The sequence below is a fragment of the Punica granatum genome, chromosome 6 (genome assembly GCF_007655135.1).
Source record: "Punica granatum isolate Tunisia-2019 chromosome 6, ASM765513v2, whole genome shotgun sequence".
NCBI classification, from domain to species: Eukaryota; Viridiplantae; Streptophyta; class Magnoliopsida; order Myrtales; family Lythraceae; genus Punica; species Punica granatum.
In genome coordinates this window covers 23,739,074-23,755,463 of record NC_045132.1, presented here as the reverse complement: position 1 = coordinate 23,755,463, position 16,390 = coordinate 23,739,074, and the positions used below count along the sequence as shown (strand labels likewise).

Sequence of the window (16,390 nt, the reverse complement as noted above, 5' to 3'; positions counted from 1 at the left end):
TGTCTTGTGCTCAGACCACCACAGATTTCCAAGTCAAATTATTCCCTACTGTCGATGCCCCCTCGTTCTAAACTAATGTGCCCCTAATGGGTGCCTTTAAACTTTCACTACGTATTTAAATATGTGTATAGTACCACTTCTTTTTAATTGAAAAAGAAAATATTGTTTGAATAAATTATTATTTGACCCTTTTGCCTCCAAAAGAATTTAAAAGGAAATTTAAAAATTCAAACAACATAAACCCTCCACAATTTCTCCAAACAAAACCTAGGGCCTGTTTGTTTTCATAATTCGATTTTAAAATTATGATTTTAATTTTAACTCTATCCACTACATAACAAAAATACACGTTTTCCAAGTTAAATTTATAATACCATCTCATTTATCCTTTTCCACAATCAAAATCAAAATCAAAATCAAAATTAAAATTACTTTAACTCTGAAACCAAACGCAACCCTAATCTAATTCAAACAATACGACGGATGGCCTAACTGCCGCGCAGGCCGCAGCAGTAGTCACGTAGAGATAGCATGTTAAGGATAAGAGAGTCGGGAATTATGAGTCAGGGTTTTATTCGATACGCCAAATTTTTTTTTTAAAAAAAGAGAGTTTAAAAGAAAATGAGTAGGGGATGTGAAAGTACACTAGCAAAGACCCACTTCCATTAAAAAAGACTAAGAGCAGTCCCCGTTCTTTATATGGTCTCTATAAATTAAATTCTCCACACCAAAGCTCTGCATATTGCTAGCGGTCCTCCTTTGCCGTTGATTCCTTCCTTCCTTAACTCTCGTCTTCCTCTCCTCTGCTCTTAAGCTTGCACATCCGATGGCTCTTCGGACTTTGATTCGCTTCGTCGCTCTCTTCCTCGTCCTCTCGGTGGCCTCCCTTCGGTCTGCGAATGCGAACTCGGAGGGTACGGGAGCCTCCCTTTGTTTCGGTTTATGTTTTCGGAGTGTTTTGCTTTCTAACAACAATGGATTGGATTTTGTCGATGAACCTGATCAGGGGATGCTCTTTACGCTCTGAGGAGGGCGGTGAAGGACCCGGACGGTGTGCTCGAGAGCTGGGACCCGACCCTTGTGGATCCTTGCACTTGGTTCCACGTTACGTGCGATTCCGAGAATCGGGTCACCCGGCTGTGAGTCTCCTTTGTTCCCTTTCACTGCTGGTCTTATGTTACGATACGCGCGACTAGTGACTCATGTATATATGAAAATCGATCGGTGCAGGGACCTCGGAAATGCAAAGCTGTCAGGGAGGCTCGTGCCCGAGCTGGGAAAGCTCGACCGCCTTCAATATTTGTGAGTCCTTTCTCCTCCTCCTCCTCCTCAACGTTAGTCAGTGTTGGCCAGCCCCTCCCCCCGAGTATACATACGGTTATTAGGACAGCCACGGCTAGGGCGATTTTTCTCTGGTGATAAGAGGTCATTAACACAAAAAGCCCTTCCCTGAATCAATATCTACTCTGGAATTCTACTGAATCACCTCGTCGTACATGGACGCACAGATTGAACGTGAATTTGACAGATTTTGATCAAACAAATTTGATAATGTATAATAGTTGATGATGGCGTAACAAGCTGCAACCGATAGATCGGGGACCATTAATAGCTCTGTGGAGTTTAAGCACACTTTATTTGGCACCTTATTAGGAATGGAATTGGTTAGAAAGACCTTAAAGAGAGCCTTAGACCATCGATCTTCACTGCCTCGAAGGATATCGAAACCTTCCTTCTTCTAGTAAAGCAGTGTGGATGATTGTGTTATCATTCGATTTAGCCTGTGCCGAACTAAAATGAGTTCGGGTTGTTGCTCGCAGGGAGCTGTACATGAGCAAGTTGGAAGGCCCGATACCGAAGGAGCTCGGGAGGCTGAAGAGCCTCGTGAGCTTGGATCTGTACCATAACAACCTCACCGGCTCCATCCCGGCTTCCCTCTCCAGCCTCGCCAACCTCAAGTTCCTGTAAGTCTCCCAAGCTTTGATCATATCTTTTTTTTCTGATTGAAAATTTTACGGTCCTGGCCGGTTGGACCGTCCGGAAGGCCCGAGCCCGTTGGATGGGCTAAACGAGCTCCTCGATCAATGGTCCCGCCCGTGTAGGGGCTTGGGAATCGGATTCCTTCCTTCTTGTCAGTGTTTCTGTTAAAGAAGGAGAGGACAGAGGGAGTGCAATCATGGCACTGGTGTGGGGCTAACCCAAGAGCTCACGCAAGCGTATATTTGCAGGCGACTGAACGGCAACAGGCTGACCGGCAGAATCCCCAGACAGCTTACCCAGCTGGGAAACCTCAAGATCTTGTGAGCCCCCACCCACCCTCCTCCCATTAGTTTTTCAATTTTCTTTTAATTTTATTTGTTGACTGACTGTTGAGTAACTGACAGAGACGTGTCCAACAACGACTTGTGCGGTACGATACCCACTTCGGGCTCCTTCTCCAAATTCTCTGAGGAGAGGCAAGTCACTAGTCATGGTGTGAATATGAAATCTAATCTTAATTCGATTACAACAGTTGGCTCATGAGGGCTATTCCTTGATGCAGTTATGCGAACAACCCGAGGTTGGAAGGACCGGAGCTGATGGGGTTCGTGAGATACGACAGCGGGGGAAGCTGCAGTTGAATTCTGGCGTAGAGAAGTTTTCCCATGGCTCTCTACACATAATGGATATGGGATGTAGATGACACTAGGACAAATATGAAAGGAAGCAGAAAATGGAGATATGCTCATCTCCAGAATTTGTGGTTTAGGTACTAGGTTTCAAAGACGACCCTCTGTTGGTTTATGACTGAAGTGTTAGGTTTCAAAGACGATCCTCTGTCGGTTTACGACTGAAGTGTTTCTTCGGTGGATGGACCTAACTTACTTGGATGTGAACGTGTATTTATAGATATGGCAACAAGGTGTCTAACTAAGTTCACTACAAAAGAGCAGTCTTTTAGCTTTATTTCTTCACGACTAAACAACTCATAATGTCCCTTCATGTTTACAGTGAATCGGAAACTCCGCTCTGCTTGGTAAGGGATAAACAGAAGAACCATCCAGAAGGCATAAAGCCGACTAACCTTTAACAGTGAAATTCTAAGCCAAAATTTATGTCTCAATTAGCGGCAGCAGCCATCGGGATGCTTCTGTAGCATGCTCTTTTTGCTGCACGAACGATATCTTCGACCTACGGAATACACAAGGCAATAGGGTAGCAATGGCAGAAACACTAATTACTAGAGAGAACCACCAGACATACAGAGCCCTATTACTTGCTGTTTGTGCCAATATATTAATTTATCCGACGACTTTAAGAAATTGGCCGCATATGCTACATAGATGAACGGTAAACAGAATGGAAGATCTTGGGACGTAGGAGAGAGGATCAACCTGCGGGAGAGCCATTCTCTCCAAGTTGGCAGCATAAGGCAGGGAAACATCGGCCCCGGCAATCCTTTCAACTGGAGCGTCAAGGTAACCGAAGCTCTCCTCCACAACAGAGGTGCTGTTTGAAGCAAACACAGCAAGCCATAAGTAATAGATTGCCTTAAAACAAGTAAAAAGAACAAATGTAGGAGAGGAAAAGGACCAGATCTCTGCGCCAACACCATTCTGTGGAAAACCTTCCTCAACAGTCACAAGCCTGTTGGTTTTCTGGACGGACTCATTGATTTTGTGTCTATCTAGTGGTCTAATAGAGCGCAGATTGATGACCTGAATCAGAAATTGTCGCTGGTCAATGCACAGAATCACAAAGAGACGTCAGGCAGTGTTTGTACAAGCTTATCCCACAACTTCACCTCAGCGCTGATTCCTTCCTTCGCCAGTATCTCAGATGCCTGGTAATGAAGCAGCAGCACACAATGCAGTTCCACATTAGTACTTCTTACAAGTGAATCAGCAGAATGCAGAATTATGGTGGAAGCCACAAATATATAGCGAAGAGGACTGGTAGTGTGCAAACCTTGAGAGCAAATCCAACCATTTTGGAGAAAGATGTAATGGTGACGTCCTTTCCTTCCCTCTCAATCTACGAGCACATTATAAAGAGAGAATCAACGGACGGCGATAAATCTAACAACAGCAACCTTTCAATATAGTGTTTCACTTGGCTTAATAGACAGCTTTTACTACCTTGGCTTTTCCTATGGGAAGAGAAAAACTGGAATCAAGGACTTCAGCTGAAACCGGAAAATTTTCTCCATATCTAAGTGCACAAGGGTCATTAGTAACAGCATGAAAAATGAATCCCATCACGATCACCAAGCCTGAATAACTCACAATAGTTCATTCTCAAGGAAGATAACGGGAGCAGGATCCCTTATAGCAGCTTTAAGAAGTCCACGAGCATCTTCAGATGAGTATGGAGCCACAACTTTCAAGCCGGGGATGGAGCCATACCATGAAGCATAACACTGCAAGAAGTTTGATCACACATTTACTAAGCTCCTCAAACACTGGGTTAAGAGATTATTTTTAGGACTGATAATGTTCACTAAAAGTGAACACCAAAGCGCAACACTTGATGGACAAGACAACGAAACAGTTTATACCTGAGAGTGCTGAGCACCGACTCCAGCGGCAGCTCCATTAGGTCCCCTGAAAACGATAGATGCTGGTATATTACCAGCAGACATGTAATTTGTTTTTGCAGCAGAATTAATGAGCTGGTCCATTGCCTGTGAGGGAAACCAATAAGTAGATAAGGAAGACAAGATTAACATAAAGAAATAACAGATAATTCTATATTATATTCAATAGCAGAAGCAATAAAGCGCTTATAGGAGGCTTGACGGTAAACCTGCATTGCAAAGTTGAATGTCATAAACTCGACGACTGGCTTAAGACCATAGAAAGCAGCACCAATTCCAATCCCAGTAAAACCAGCCTGTGAAGTACATAACAAATAGTAAGGCGCAATCACCATGGTATTAAAAGACACGCCATCTATCTACTTTACAAACTCAGAGCATGAAAGAGGGAAGGAATGTTAGTAATACAGCAGCGAAGGTTTAGCTGGGGTAACATAAACCTAACCTCTGTGATTGGGGTATCAACAACTCTTTCAGGCCCATACTTTTGTAGCAGACCTTTAGATACCTGTTACACAGACGCGGCATCTTTCAATTGAGCGAATGCATCATATATAAACAAATCTGAAATCTAAGTTCCTCAAGATTCGACAAGTAAGCCTGACCTTGTAAGCACCCTGATATTCACCGACCTGCATTTCAGACAAGATGTAAGAATAAACGAATGTGTTATGGAAAATGGTTCCTTATTTTCGATTCATCCTTTTGTTTTTCTCAATGTACCTCTTCACCCATAAGAAAGACTCTTGGATCAGCAGCCATTTCTTCATCAAGTGCGGCGTTCAGGGCCTCTCTCACATTCATCTGCTCGAGAAATATCGACTGTCAATAACATCGAATCCTCAAGGAAACCAGAGGATCCTCGATATAAAACTTTGAAAATCAGCCATGCCAGCTCAAGGCCAGGAAAATAAAACAAACCCTTGATTCAGGTCAAAACTACAAGATAGACAAACACGATCAAGTATGAGACTTTACATCCTTAGCTGCAGAGGAGTAGCTCTTCAATGACAACGAAGCCGTTCGGACCTTCTGCAACGCTCCCTGTAGAAGCTGCACGGACAGACATAGAACTTGAAATCAGCTACCAGTAAAAGAGAAGTTCCACCAGCTAGTCGATTGCGATTGTCGAATAACAAAGACACGGCAAGAAACAGAGACGTCGTTTCGAGTTTACCGGAACAGCCGAGCCCCCAGCGGTTGCTCTGTGCCTCAAAAACCCCAGCATCTTTTCTAAATAGTCAGGTTGACGTAATAAGCGCAAGGCAGTGGAGGGATTTCTCCTGCTCAAAGGCAGGGTTGATATGATTTCCGGAATCGATCACCGGGGAAAATGCAGTGACGAGCATGAAAAACAAGAAAGGAGCACAGTTGTGGATGAATTCTTGAGAAAGACGGACCTGCTTGGTGCCGGAGTCGAATGCCGCCAGCTCGATTTGACCTCTGAAGCAGGAGACGATCACAGGGAGTTGGAGCTTGCGACGTGCAGGGAGGCCAAAGGAGCCACCTCGCCAGTAGCTTTCGTATACTTTTTTTTTCTCCTCGAATTTTCTTGATCTTTTATTTCTGCAAATTTCGCGGCTGCCATGGGAAGTACGACCATTGGAGCACGTATCAGCTAGTCAGTTGGCGAATCGGGACGATGAAAGCGACGAGGGTGCTGCTGGTCAGCGTCTGCCGCCATTGTCAAGATGCTGACTGAAGCTTTTCTTGCTTCTTCCATCCCCTGTCGCGCTTTGTCAGTGTAACCGTCGATTCATAGATCTCCTGACGAGTCAACGAACATCGTTGACTATTGTCTAAATTGAAAACCGTGATATGTTGTCGACAAGAAGTTAACGAAAAAGAGATTATATGAATCATAGAACAAATCATTCCCCTAAAACGTCCTTTTGACCATTTTACCCCTGTCAATATACCTTGACAAATTTTCACGCCATGCATCTTAGACTATTTACCCAACAAAATAATATCAACCAAAATAAAATAAAATCAACAATAGTGAAATATCAAGCATTCGTACTACAATGACTTGACACTGATTAGCAACATCCTGAGTTGTCAGTTTTACCGGAGGACATTAGTCGAAAATCGGAAGGCCTCATCTTGAGAATGTAATGAAAACCGTTGTGATAGGAAACCATCAACTATAGTCAAAATATCAAAGCTCTACCGGGAAAAAAATATAAAAAATCAAAGCATGTTTGGTTTTAAGATCAAATTTAACAATACAATCATTATCTTTTTTAACTTTTTTTTTTAATTTAATAATAAATTTTTCATATATTTTTTAATAATAAATTTCACATATATTTTCACATTTAGATATACATATTATTTTTTAATAATAAATTTATATTTACTTTTACATCTATATATACATATATATATATATATATATGTTCACGTATTAATATATTTGTCAATATTTGCAATAATTGTACAAAATTAAGTTGAGTTGAATCCAACTTGAAAACCAAACACAAACAATTGCTTAACTTATTTGTGAAACAACATGAAAGATTATACGTTCTACTTTTTGGTGTTGATATTCGATGTTAGATCAAATTCCTTTGGGTTTTGTCGGATGTTACAAGCTGTAGTTCATACATGTGATATTATCATATTATTATATAACATATGTTAGTGATAATCTTAACATTTTAATGTATACTGATTATATATGTGTACTCATTGAATTCATACTGTCCGATAAGAGCACCGTTTTTAGTATAGAGCCGTTGGCCACCTTTTACTTATGCAAAAGGGTTTTGTGCTAGTCTAACGAGAGAGGAAAAAAAAAAACAAGAAGGTTTTGTGAGACAAAACACAGGACGATCCCCCTGGCCAAGTCATTGCCTAATCCCAATGGCGGCTAAACAAATTAATAGCCTGTTTGATTTGTAAGTTAAAATCACTTTGATTTTAACTTTAACTTTAACTCAACACACTACACACTACACAATAAAAATATACATTTCTCAAGTCAAAAATTTTAATTTTAACTCTAACTCAACACATTACACAACAAAAATACACGTTTCCCAAGTCAAATTTATAATCTCAACTCATTTGTCATTTTCCACAATCAAAATCAAAATTACTTTAACTCTGAAACCAAACGCACCATAAGAGTTTCGCTAAATCCTCCTAATAATCAACTTAAAAATCCTCTTAAATATTCAAAAATTTTAATCACAATAACATGAGATATGATTTACATATTTAAAATAAATAGGTTTTAGGAGGATTATTAGGCATACATTTTAAGGATTTATTTTTTGGTGAATTATGGAGCTGAAGTCCTATGCATTAAAATGAAATTACACAATATGATAACGAAACATAATGACTCCTGCAATATCCTTGAATAACACAACATCGAGACACAGAGTCAAAGACAAGTCTATGAAATCCTAAAGTGAGTGAAAAACGCACAGTTCAATAACCAATCCACACAACAGTTGCCTTCTCGGTCATAGTGTTCCACCACCATCGTCCATTCTCATTGTAGTAGGGCTCGAATATCCCTAACAATGTTCTCACTCCACCTCGTTTGTCCCTGCTATAGAAGTAGCAGGATTTTTATGTCGATTATTAGGAGGATTAAGCAACGCACGAAGTAATATGCATTGTAATAAATTGTGTTAAATATAATAATATTAATTTCTAAGGAAAAAAGAGGTATCCGCATTCCACTTTTTTAACGTGTACTATAATATCCGAAAGTTTAATGTGCTCCGGGTAATCAAGTTCTAGAAGGGTCGCTCACAAAGGAATAATGCTCTCTCAGCATAGTTTTCTCCATTCACACAAATCTGAGGCCTTGCTTGAAGATACGTTGGACCTGATGGAGGAGAGAGCGAAAGAGAGAAAAAAATAAGAAATGCGATAATTATTTTACTAATCACCTTTTTTTTATTTAACCTATAAATTGAAACATCCATTGTATGAGTATTTTGAGAAATTGAAACTAATTTCAAATGGATCTTTCTTCCTTTAAAATAGAGTACTTGAGTTTGTATCCGTGGTACGCACGGGGTAATACATATTTCTTGGATTTTTATTATTTCTTTTATAAGGGTAAAGTCGGAGATTAAAAGTGAGACTAAGAACCTTCGCTCAATGTAGGTGGTTTTTTTTTTTTGGGTGAAACAATGTGGTGGTTATTAATATTATGCAATTTCAATCAATCATCAATGTAAAGTTGTCAAGCGCACTCTTTTATTTTGTTCGATGCCAGGTGTCCATTGCTTCTCGAGGAATCGAATTGCATCTCCACAGCTGGAAAAACAAGCGGGTTCTCTCCCTAGTGTTCCTTGTCACTCAGTGCCTTCCTTCTCATCTCATTAACGCACACTTGTTTGGAATCTTAAAAACATGCAAAAATTCATTTCATTTAATAAGATTCAATTAAATTTTGTTATTTACTATCAAACTGGTATAATATTTATTTTAAAAGTGCAAGAATTACATTAAATTTTGGGCAGAGAGCATATGCGTCTAGTAATTGAAAAAGCCGACGGTTAGATTAGATACTTGGATCGGATCGAGATTGGATTAATGCCGTCTACCGCACCTCGGCAGCCCATTTGTAGTTTCGGCCCAGACCAGGGTGTTAGTGGGCCACAGTAGATCCGAGACGGCGCCCAATGGGAGAGGAGCAAAACGGACCGGCCCATTTTCTCCACGACCATCACCGTTAGCTCAAGCTCCGGGAGCAGCCCGAGGAAATCTCTCTCTCAGAGACGACGGCGCGCGCGAGAGAGAGAGGGTTGGGGGGGCGGAAATGGCGTTTTGGGGGACGAGAGTGCTGGAGAAGGTGAAGAAGCACGACTCCGGAGGGCTTCTGTGGAAGAGGATTAAGCTCACCACCACCCGCAAGGCCAACGCCAAGAAGCGTCTCCTCCGCGTTTGGCAGGTCTACCCCCACGCACATCTCTCTCTCTCCCTTCTTAGGGCTTTATTACGGAACTGCTAGGGCTTTATGCGTGTGTCTGATGTGTGCTTTTGAGGAACTCTGTGATTTGTTCTGCTGGCAGTTGCTGTCATTCCTCGCTGGTATCTTATTCTCATACCGGGCATTCTAATGATTCATTTCCGTACTTCTCTTATTGTTGAGATTTCTTGGTTCAGTTGTCACATGGTTATTGATGTTTTGAGGTGGAATTAACTGCAGTAAGTAATAGCTGAGGACAATGAATCCCGATCAATGTGGTTGTGTTTTACGGTTTCTCGTGCATCTTATAGTGTAACATGCTTGTTGTTAAGAAATGCTTTGCTCAAAGCTGACAACTTTATCGCAACATCATTAAATTTGTTGCTAGTCAGAAAGATTTTTTGGGACACATTGGAGTGTTGTAAAGGAGAAGAAGAGACTCGGATTAAATATACTCACAACAGCGGTGTTAAGCGCACATAGCCTGTGAGTGTTGTCATTGGGATTACGGTTTAAGCTAGTTCCTTTCAAACTGGTATTAATAAGCTTCGACTGCCGCAATTGCTAGTGTCGAGGTTTCATGATTGCTGAACTCAGGCCAGCATTTGATTTGACTTGCTACAGGCTTCCATATTCTTGGGCAGAACATCCGCTTTTTATTGAAAACTTCCGTGAACGCCTTGGCTGATCTGTATTTCGACATTCTCCTTATGATAGAGCTGATGTCCAATGTTCTCGTCTGAGATGATGCTTAGACCATGCTTCTTTTTGTCTTTTTGTACTGAGACGTGCAGATCAAAGCGATTATTTTTATCATCACGTCATAATTAATGGAAGTATTGCATCCTAATCAGAATTTTTTAATGGGTCAATGGCTGAAACTTAATTCTTATTGCAGAACGAGGCTGTCTTGAGGGCTTGTTCAGAACCTCCTCCTTCAAAAACACCTGGCGCTGATGCAGATGGTACCGGGGGAACAGAAAGCAAGAATAGCTAAGTTAGCAAGGAAACAAGTAAGAACGTCTTAATTGAAAGGGGCCGCTCGTGTTGCAGCTGCTTTTATATATTAGGAAACAGTTTTGCCGATTAAGGCAGACTATAGCTGAGTTTTAGCTTGGTATTGCTGAATCCTCCCTTTTCAGTAAACTAGGGAACTAAATTATGTAAGTTGTGCGCTGAGTGTATGTCTCTCGTTTGGATGATTATACTATGGTGGTTTGGCGTTCCTGGAAATGAATCACTTGCCAAGCCACTTTCTAGTATATGCCTAACTACTATGATATGATGTCTCTGTGGCTGTCATGGCATTTTTATGCAATGCAATCTAAAGGGTAAGATCAAATGGCAAGTCATTTTTTTGACATGCCTAAGTATCAGTATGAAACCTCTGTTGCCCTGCTTTCACTTCATTCTTTGGCGATGAGTTTAGAGGGTAATAATTGAGTTACCCTTTATATATATTGGTTGGAGTTCAGATTCCCTGTGAGTTACAATCTGCATCTCTAAGATTTCATGCTTTGTGGTAGCTGAGGCATCTCAAGATATTATTTAGTTTGTGTGGTTGCACATGTAATGCTTGAGTCAGGATTACATTTCGTTCCTTATTCACAGTTATACCGGGGGGGGGGGGGGACCAGTCATGTCAAAATACTAATCACGACATAGATGAAATCGAATCCTATCCCTGGCAATACATGTCAAGTGAGGGGGACTGATGTAATTGAAATTCGTCTCATAACTTGGACCGATTCTGTATCCCGTAAAATAGGTCATTATACGCAAGTGGACCCCCAGCGAAATGAAAGTTGAAGACGCACCTAACTATGTCCCTTTCTGAAGCCGGGAGTTTTGATTTTTTCATCCTGGGGTGTTTGGGATTAGGAATTTCTTGCTTTCTTATCGGTACGGATGTCTTTAGATATGTTGCAGGTCGCACTCGAGGAGACTCTTGTCATGGTCAAAACTATGTTTCACAGCATCTCAGGCAACCGAAAGGTAAGTTTTCGCAATCCCTATGTGAATATTCCAACAAACAATTGGGGGAACAGCTTGCTTGATGGGTAATCTGCATATTGACATGCACTCCAATTACAGCTACATGTGACACCGCGTACTTCTGCTTATCGGGTTTCCTGTTTCAGTCTTAGGTTGCAAAGGTTTTTCTCTTTAGAAATCAAACGTTCTTCCGTGTGGGGATCAAACTTTGGGACATATAATTAACAGAGAGTCTGATGGTACTCACTTTCATGTTGGACGGTTCGGTTAGTGAAGAAAGAGGAGGTTGCCCCCTCAACCTCTCCGATGGACCCTCCATTAATATGCTTTGTTAGGGTAGATTCGTGCCCTTTGAGGCATATTGATTTTCGACCAAAATCAAATGGAGACGTCCTTGTTGCAGAGTGACAAAGCAACCCCACCTTAGCTTTCCTCCAAGCAATTGAATTAATATTTTCCGGGTTGGTTTCTGGGGTTGGAACGGGTCAGCGCCCAAATTCCCCTCCCTGCAAGGCAACGGAATCCCATTCCCAACCCCACTTCTGAATCGTCAAAGTTGCCCATGACCCCGCTCAATCAAACCGAGCTATCGAGCTATCATCTTTCCCATCCCATGGTACGTGATCGAATGCACATCTCGGTGCTCTGATGAATCGTTTGTGGCCACTCGGCGGGCCCATTCGGGCACCCGGGACGACCAAGCTGCCCACGAGGTTGACAAATTGGACAATCCAGTAGGTCCGAGTCAGCAATCCTCACCCCCAGAAAGATAATCCACTCATACACCCTTTATTAATGCAAAGAAAATTGCGGGTGACGTGAAGATCTCCAACAAACCACTGTCACAAGGAACTCTGGTCGGCGTTTTTTTTTTTTTTATACTTTCAAATTTATAATTACTCTACTGAAGCCCCAATTATTTTTTCTTGTCTCTCCCCCTGATATGACATGGCACTACTATATAATAATCTTCAATCAAGAGAAGACTAATCAGTAATCATCAATCAAAGGCTTAATCATACATCATTATATAATAATTCATAATATATGCCGTCTGGTGAATTTCCGGCGTCCACTTGTCGTGCGGGGGATGATTCGTGCCCCGCATGTCTGTATTAACCCCTTAGATTGGCCTTAAGCTTCAATAAATTTTATTGTCCTTTTCATTAGGAACTGGGTTTAAGATATTGTAGCGACCATAATTAGGTTATCATTTGTCATGCAAATTATTTTCCATTCTTGAAAGTGAAATATAATAAACTTAATTAACTTATGACGATGGTAATGCTGCCGTAGATATAGATATACATATTTATTATATTATATGTAGGGGTGAGTGAGTCAACTGCATAAGCGTTTGCTTCTTTTGGGTCATTGTAATCCCCCTCTTGCATGTCTGACACTTGTGTTAAGCCCCCTCCGCTGCTCTCTGACTGCTAGGATTGCTTCATTTACAAGGGAAAATGAAACATAATATTGTACGTATATATGTTATACTAATCCCCATATATATATATATATATATATATATGTATGTTGTCTATATTATTGAACAAGACATTAACATATGTTACTGTGAAGTGATTCTTGTCCCCACTTCAGGTCAAAGGGTTGCATGGTTGTTAGCAATAGAAGACAAATAGGAACGATTAATCATTCAATCCCCTCCGCTAATCTCTGCCCATGAATCTTGTCCCGCCCCACCAATTAAGAACTCCCTAACACTTCTGTACCGATGCAACGATTTAAGGGTCGACGATTCAAATATCAAAACCTAACCCGTCCAACTCCGGAGTCCAGGAATTTCTCATATTGGTATGCGAGTGCATGACAATCGTAACCGATGCCGTGGAAAATGCCTCGAGAATGTCTGTTTTTTTCTTTGAGCAGGGAATCAAGCTCCCAACTTTTATGTGATTTGGATTGGAGTGTGTGTGAAGATTTGATTTCACTTTGAAGAAAGGTCCCCTCAGCCCAACAAATTCCCCTGAGATTCCCCTCCCAGTGTGAGACATAGTCAAAGGAATTAGGTTCTCTCCTCTTACTTAAATGAAGTTGTGTAAAAACTTTGCCTTGGTATTCATTTACCCTCTTGCAGGGTTCAAGAAATTCTCCTTTCTTTTTCACTTTCCTTCTTCCCAAAAATCTACGATTTTGGCACGAGAAGAAGTCGGATTAGCCAGAACACAACCTAATAGTTAGGATTTTATCAACGATTTACATCCTTGTCTGCCCTTCTTTTTTTGTGCGTACATTATGATATTCAGAAACTCCACGAATTAAATCGAATTGGTCTATTACTTTTCAAGGATGGATTTTCTCTATTTCTCTATTTATAGAATTCGATCTTGGGACTTTACTCGAGAAAAACAAACGTTAAATCAAACTTATATGCCCTTTTCGTGAAGAAGAATCTCTTGCATGTGGCACGGAAGTACAAACCTTGAACCTATGCAGTTAAGTGCCCAAACGAGGAACACATTCACATCGACAGCAACATGATGATATACCCCATTAGGCAAATTATGGATGGAGCAAAGAAACTTCACTAAAGTTCGATTTCTTTTTTTCTTTCTCGGGGTCTGATTACATAACACAGCACTGTAAGCATAAGCTAGACGTCGTGCCAATGCCGATCGACGGGTCATCGACCCGTCGGTAACCAAACACTGGAAGAGGCTTCTTCTCACTTTCCTCAGATGTGGGTTATTTAATCAAGAACCGGGAACTAGGTCAACTTGTGGTAGAACGAACAACTTTAAGAAACACATCAAGACTGTTGAGATTCGTCTTCCCTCACTACGCTTAAGGTTACTAAGCTTAAGGTTTTCTTCTGAAGTAAGGGAGGCTATTGCAACTACTGCTCTCTTCGGGGTCGTCGCATTCGTGGGAGGATAGTTCCGTGACCCCACTCGAGCCCGAGTACGAGGAGTCGGGAGCGAGGTTGAGATCGGTGGACTTGTGGTTCCGATTCCTGCCCATGAAATCATAGAAAACCGGCATGAGATTATTGTTGTTGTTGTTGTTGTTGCTGTTGCTGCTGGTATTGCTCTTCCCAACAACTCTGCTCGCGACATCAATGTTGCCGTTGTTTTTGTCATCGCCATCGTTGTTCTTGCTGCTTCTCTTCTTCAGGAATATGCGGCAGAGGACCCAGTTCTCCGGACTCTGCATACAAAGAAGGCAGAAGCTGTGAGTTTTTTGAAGTCCAAATGCCGATTTTGTCGAGGTCTTGTTCCGGCCGGCTCGGTGGCTGACTCACATGGTTCAAGTTCATCCTGTGTGGGGAGTTGGCGTCGGGCGAGACGAGGCGATACTCATGCATGATCCAGTCGGTCTTGGTCCCGTGCGGGGGCTTCCCTCTGTAAAAAACCAGAGTCTTCTTCATCCCCACGAGCTGGTTCTGGCTCGGGTTGATTCCCCTCGAGGCCACGATCTGCCGGTCTATCCCGGTGGCCTTCCAGTACCCAGAAACAGTTGCGCGGTTCGACCGGTTCCCGTTCGGGTACTTGGCTTCCCTCGTGCTGAAGAAATACCTCTCCTGGTCCAGGTCCCCTGCAGTCACGCACAACACTAACTCATTTCACACCATTCTTCGATCAATCGACCGGACCCCGTTAGACGAGGCCTAGAACCGAAGCCACAGTTAACAACATATACATATATATGTGTGTGTGTGTGTGTGTGTGTGTGTGTGTGTCAGTTAAGTCTTATTACCTGGCAAGTCCCAGGGATCAGACTTGCAGACATCGACCTCGGGGATGATCGAGGCCGGGAGAGGGCAGGCGTAGACCTTCCGCTTGAGGTACTGGACCACGAGCTCCTCGTCGGTGGGGTGGAACCGGAACCCGGGCGGCAAACGAAGCACGCCATTCTTCACAAAATTGAGCTTGTCCATGTCCTCAACCAACTAATTAACTAACTAATTTACAACCTCCGTCGGAACTTCCAACCTCGTTTTCCTCGAAGACCCTTCCTCTCAATTAGAGCAAGCAGCCCGTTCCAAGTGAAGCTCTAATGGCGAGACATAAGGGGCAGCAATACGTATAAACCTCTATAATATGTATGTAATATGTATGCATGTAATAAATATATAAGAGGGAGAAGTGAGGGAAAAGTGTGGATTTGAGAGAGAGCCAAAGTGTGGCTTCTTTTTATAGGGAACTTTGTGTGTGGGAGAATTAGAATAAGGGAAGGATGGATTTGATGGGGAAGATAGGGGGCTTTTGGCGTGAAGGAGACTCAATCTCTTCTCTTTTTCTTTTTTTTTTTTTTTTTTTTTAGATTTTTTTTATTGGGTCCCAAATTTTTTTTGCTGAAAATTGGGTCCCAATTAATAATTTAGGAAGAAGGCAAATGCATCTAAGCACCTAAATTTTGGGGCACTTCGTAGAGGTTAAGAATGTTGTTTGATGTAAACGAAACCGAGAGTGGATGCACCCTCTAATATGCCACAACCTTTGCCTAGTTCAGCTCGACCATTTGTGTCTGTCTTGGAACGACCAATGTCCATAAAAATCACTCGGTCTCTTTGTCCGTTCGTCGCACTACAACAAAAGAGCTTCGTTAACTCCAAAAGAGACAATTGCTCCTCGGCGAGAGGCACAAGTACGGAAATTTTTTAGTTGGCACTTACCTAACAAGGTGTCCGAGGCAAAGAATTAGCTGCGTTAAGAATCAAAAAATTAATCCGTGTTAAACTTCTCTATCCATATGGAACAACAGATCCCTTCATCGCCTTGTCGAGGCTGATTAGATCGCAAGAACTGCCATTTAAAAATTAAAACAAACTAAATGTGAGTGAATAAATATTCGTAAAATTATAATAAAAGTATGTTGAAATGACGTGATAAAATTGAGCCGCAACACTGTGGTAACAG

At 41.8% G+C, this 16,390-nt stretch overlaps 4 protein-coding genes across 5 annotated transcripts; 2 read left to right on the top strand and 2 right to left on the bottom strand.

The window, feature by feature from the left end:
* The first annotated feature begins 704 nt into the window (after positions 1–704).
* On the top strand, positions 705–2,927 carry LOC116212484 (leucine-rich repeat protein 1-like). The gene is made up of 7 exons (XM_031547117.1): positions 705–914; positions 1,007–1,139; positions 1,231–1,302; positions 1,821–1,964; positions 2,229–2,300; positions 2,385–2,456; positions 2,543–2,927. The coding sequence occupies exons 1-7, from the start codon at positions 827–829 to the stop codon at positions 2,619–2,621; spliced, it is 660 nt and encodes a 219-aa protein (XP_031402977.1). The 5' UTR covers positions 705–826; the 3' UTR covers positions 2,622–2,927.
* LOC116212483 (pyruvate dehydrogenase E1 component subunit beta-1, mitochondrial-like) lies at positions 2,916–6,342 on the bottom strand. 2 transcript variants are annotated; one of them, XM_031547116.1, is made up of 15 exons: positions 5,977–6,342; positions 5,754–5,809; positions 5,555–5,629; positions 5,300–5,380; positions 5,182–5,208; positions 5,022–5,084; positions 4,786–4,872; positions 4,538–4,663; positions 4,266–4,399; positions 4,119–4,191; positions 3,949–4,014; positions 3,785–3,823; positions 3,574–3,698; positions 3,375–3,489; positions 2,916–3,171 (listed from the first exon to the last, which is right to left on the bottom strand). In XM_031547116.1, the coding sequence occupies exons 2-15, from the start codon at positions 5,802–5,804 to the stop codon at positions 3,100–3,102; spliced, it is 1,134 nt and encodes a 377-aa protein (XP_031402976.1). In that variant the 5' UTR covers positions 5,805–5,809; positions 5,977–6,342; the 3' UTR covers positions 2,916–3,099. The 2 variants fall into 2 exon arrangements, with proteins under 2 accessions (XP_031402976.1, XP_031402975.1); XM_031547115.1 differs by having other exon boundaries at positions 5,754–5,859; positions 5,977–6,340.
* A 2,731-nt stretch (positions 6,343–9,073) lies between these two features.
* On the top strand, positions 9,074–10,899 carry LOC116212280. The gene is made up of 3 exons (XM_031546843.1): positions 9,074–9,101; positions 9,175–9,497; positions 10,414–10,899. Exons 1-3 carry the CDS (start codon positions 9,074–9,076, stop codon positions 10,510–10,512), a joined length of 450 nt encoding a protein of 149 aa, XP_031402703.1. The 3' UTR covers positions 10,513–10,899.
* Positions 10,900–14,017: 3,118 nt separating this feature from the next.
* LOC116212345 (NAC domain-containing protein 83) lies at positions 14,018–15,657 on the bottom strand. Its single transcript, XM_031546901.1, has 3 exons — positions 15,228–15,657; positions 14,773–15,065; positions 14,018–14,678 (listed from the first exon to the last, which is right to left on the bottom strand). Exons 1-3 carry the CDS (start codon positions 15,406–15,408, stop codon positions 14,331–14,333), a joined length of 822 nt encoding a protein of 273 aa, XP_031402761.1. The 5' UTR covers positions 15,409–15,657; the 3' UTR covers positions 14,018–14,330.
* Positions 15,658–16,390: the final 733 nt, after the last annotated feature.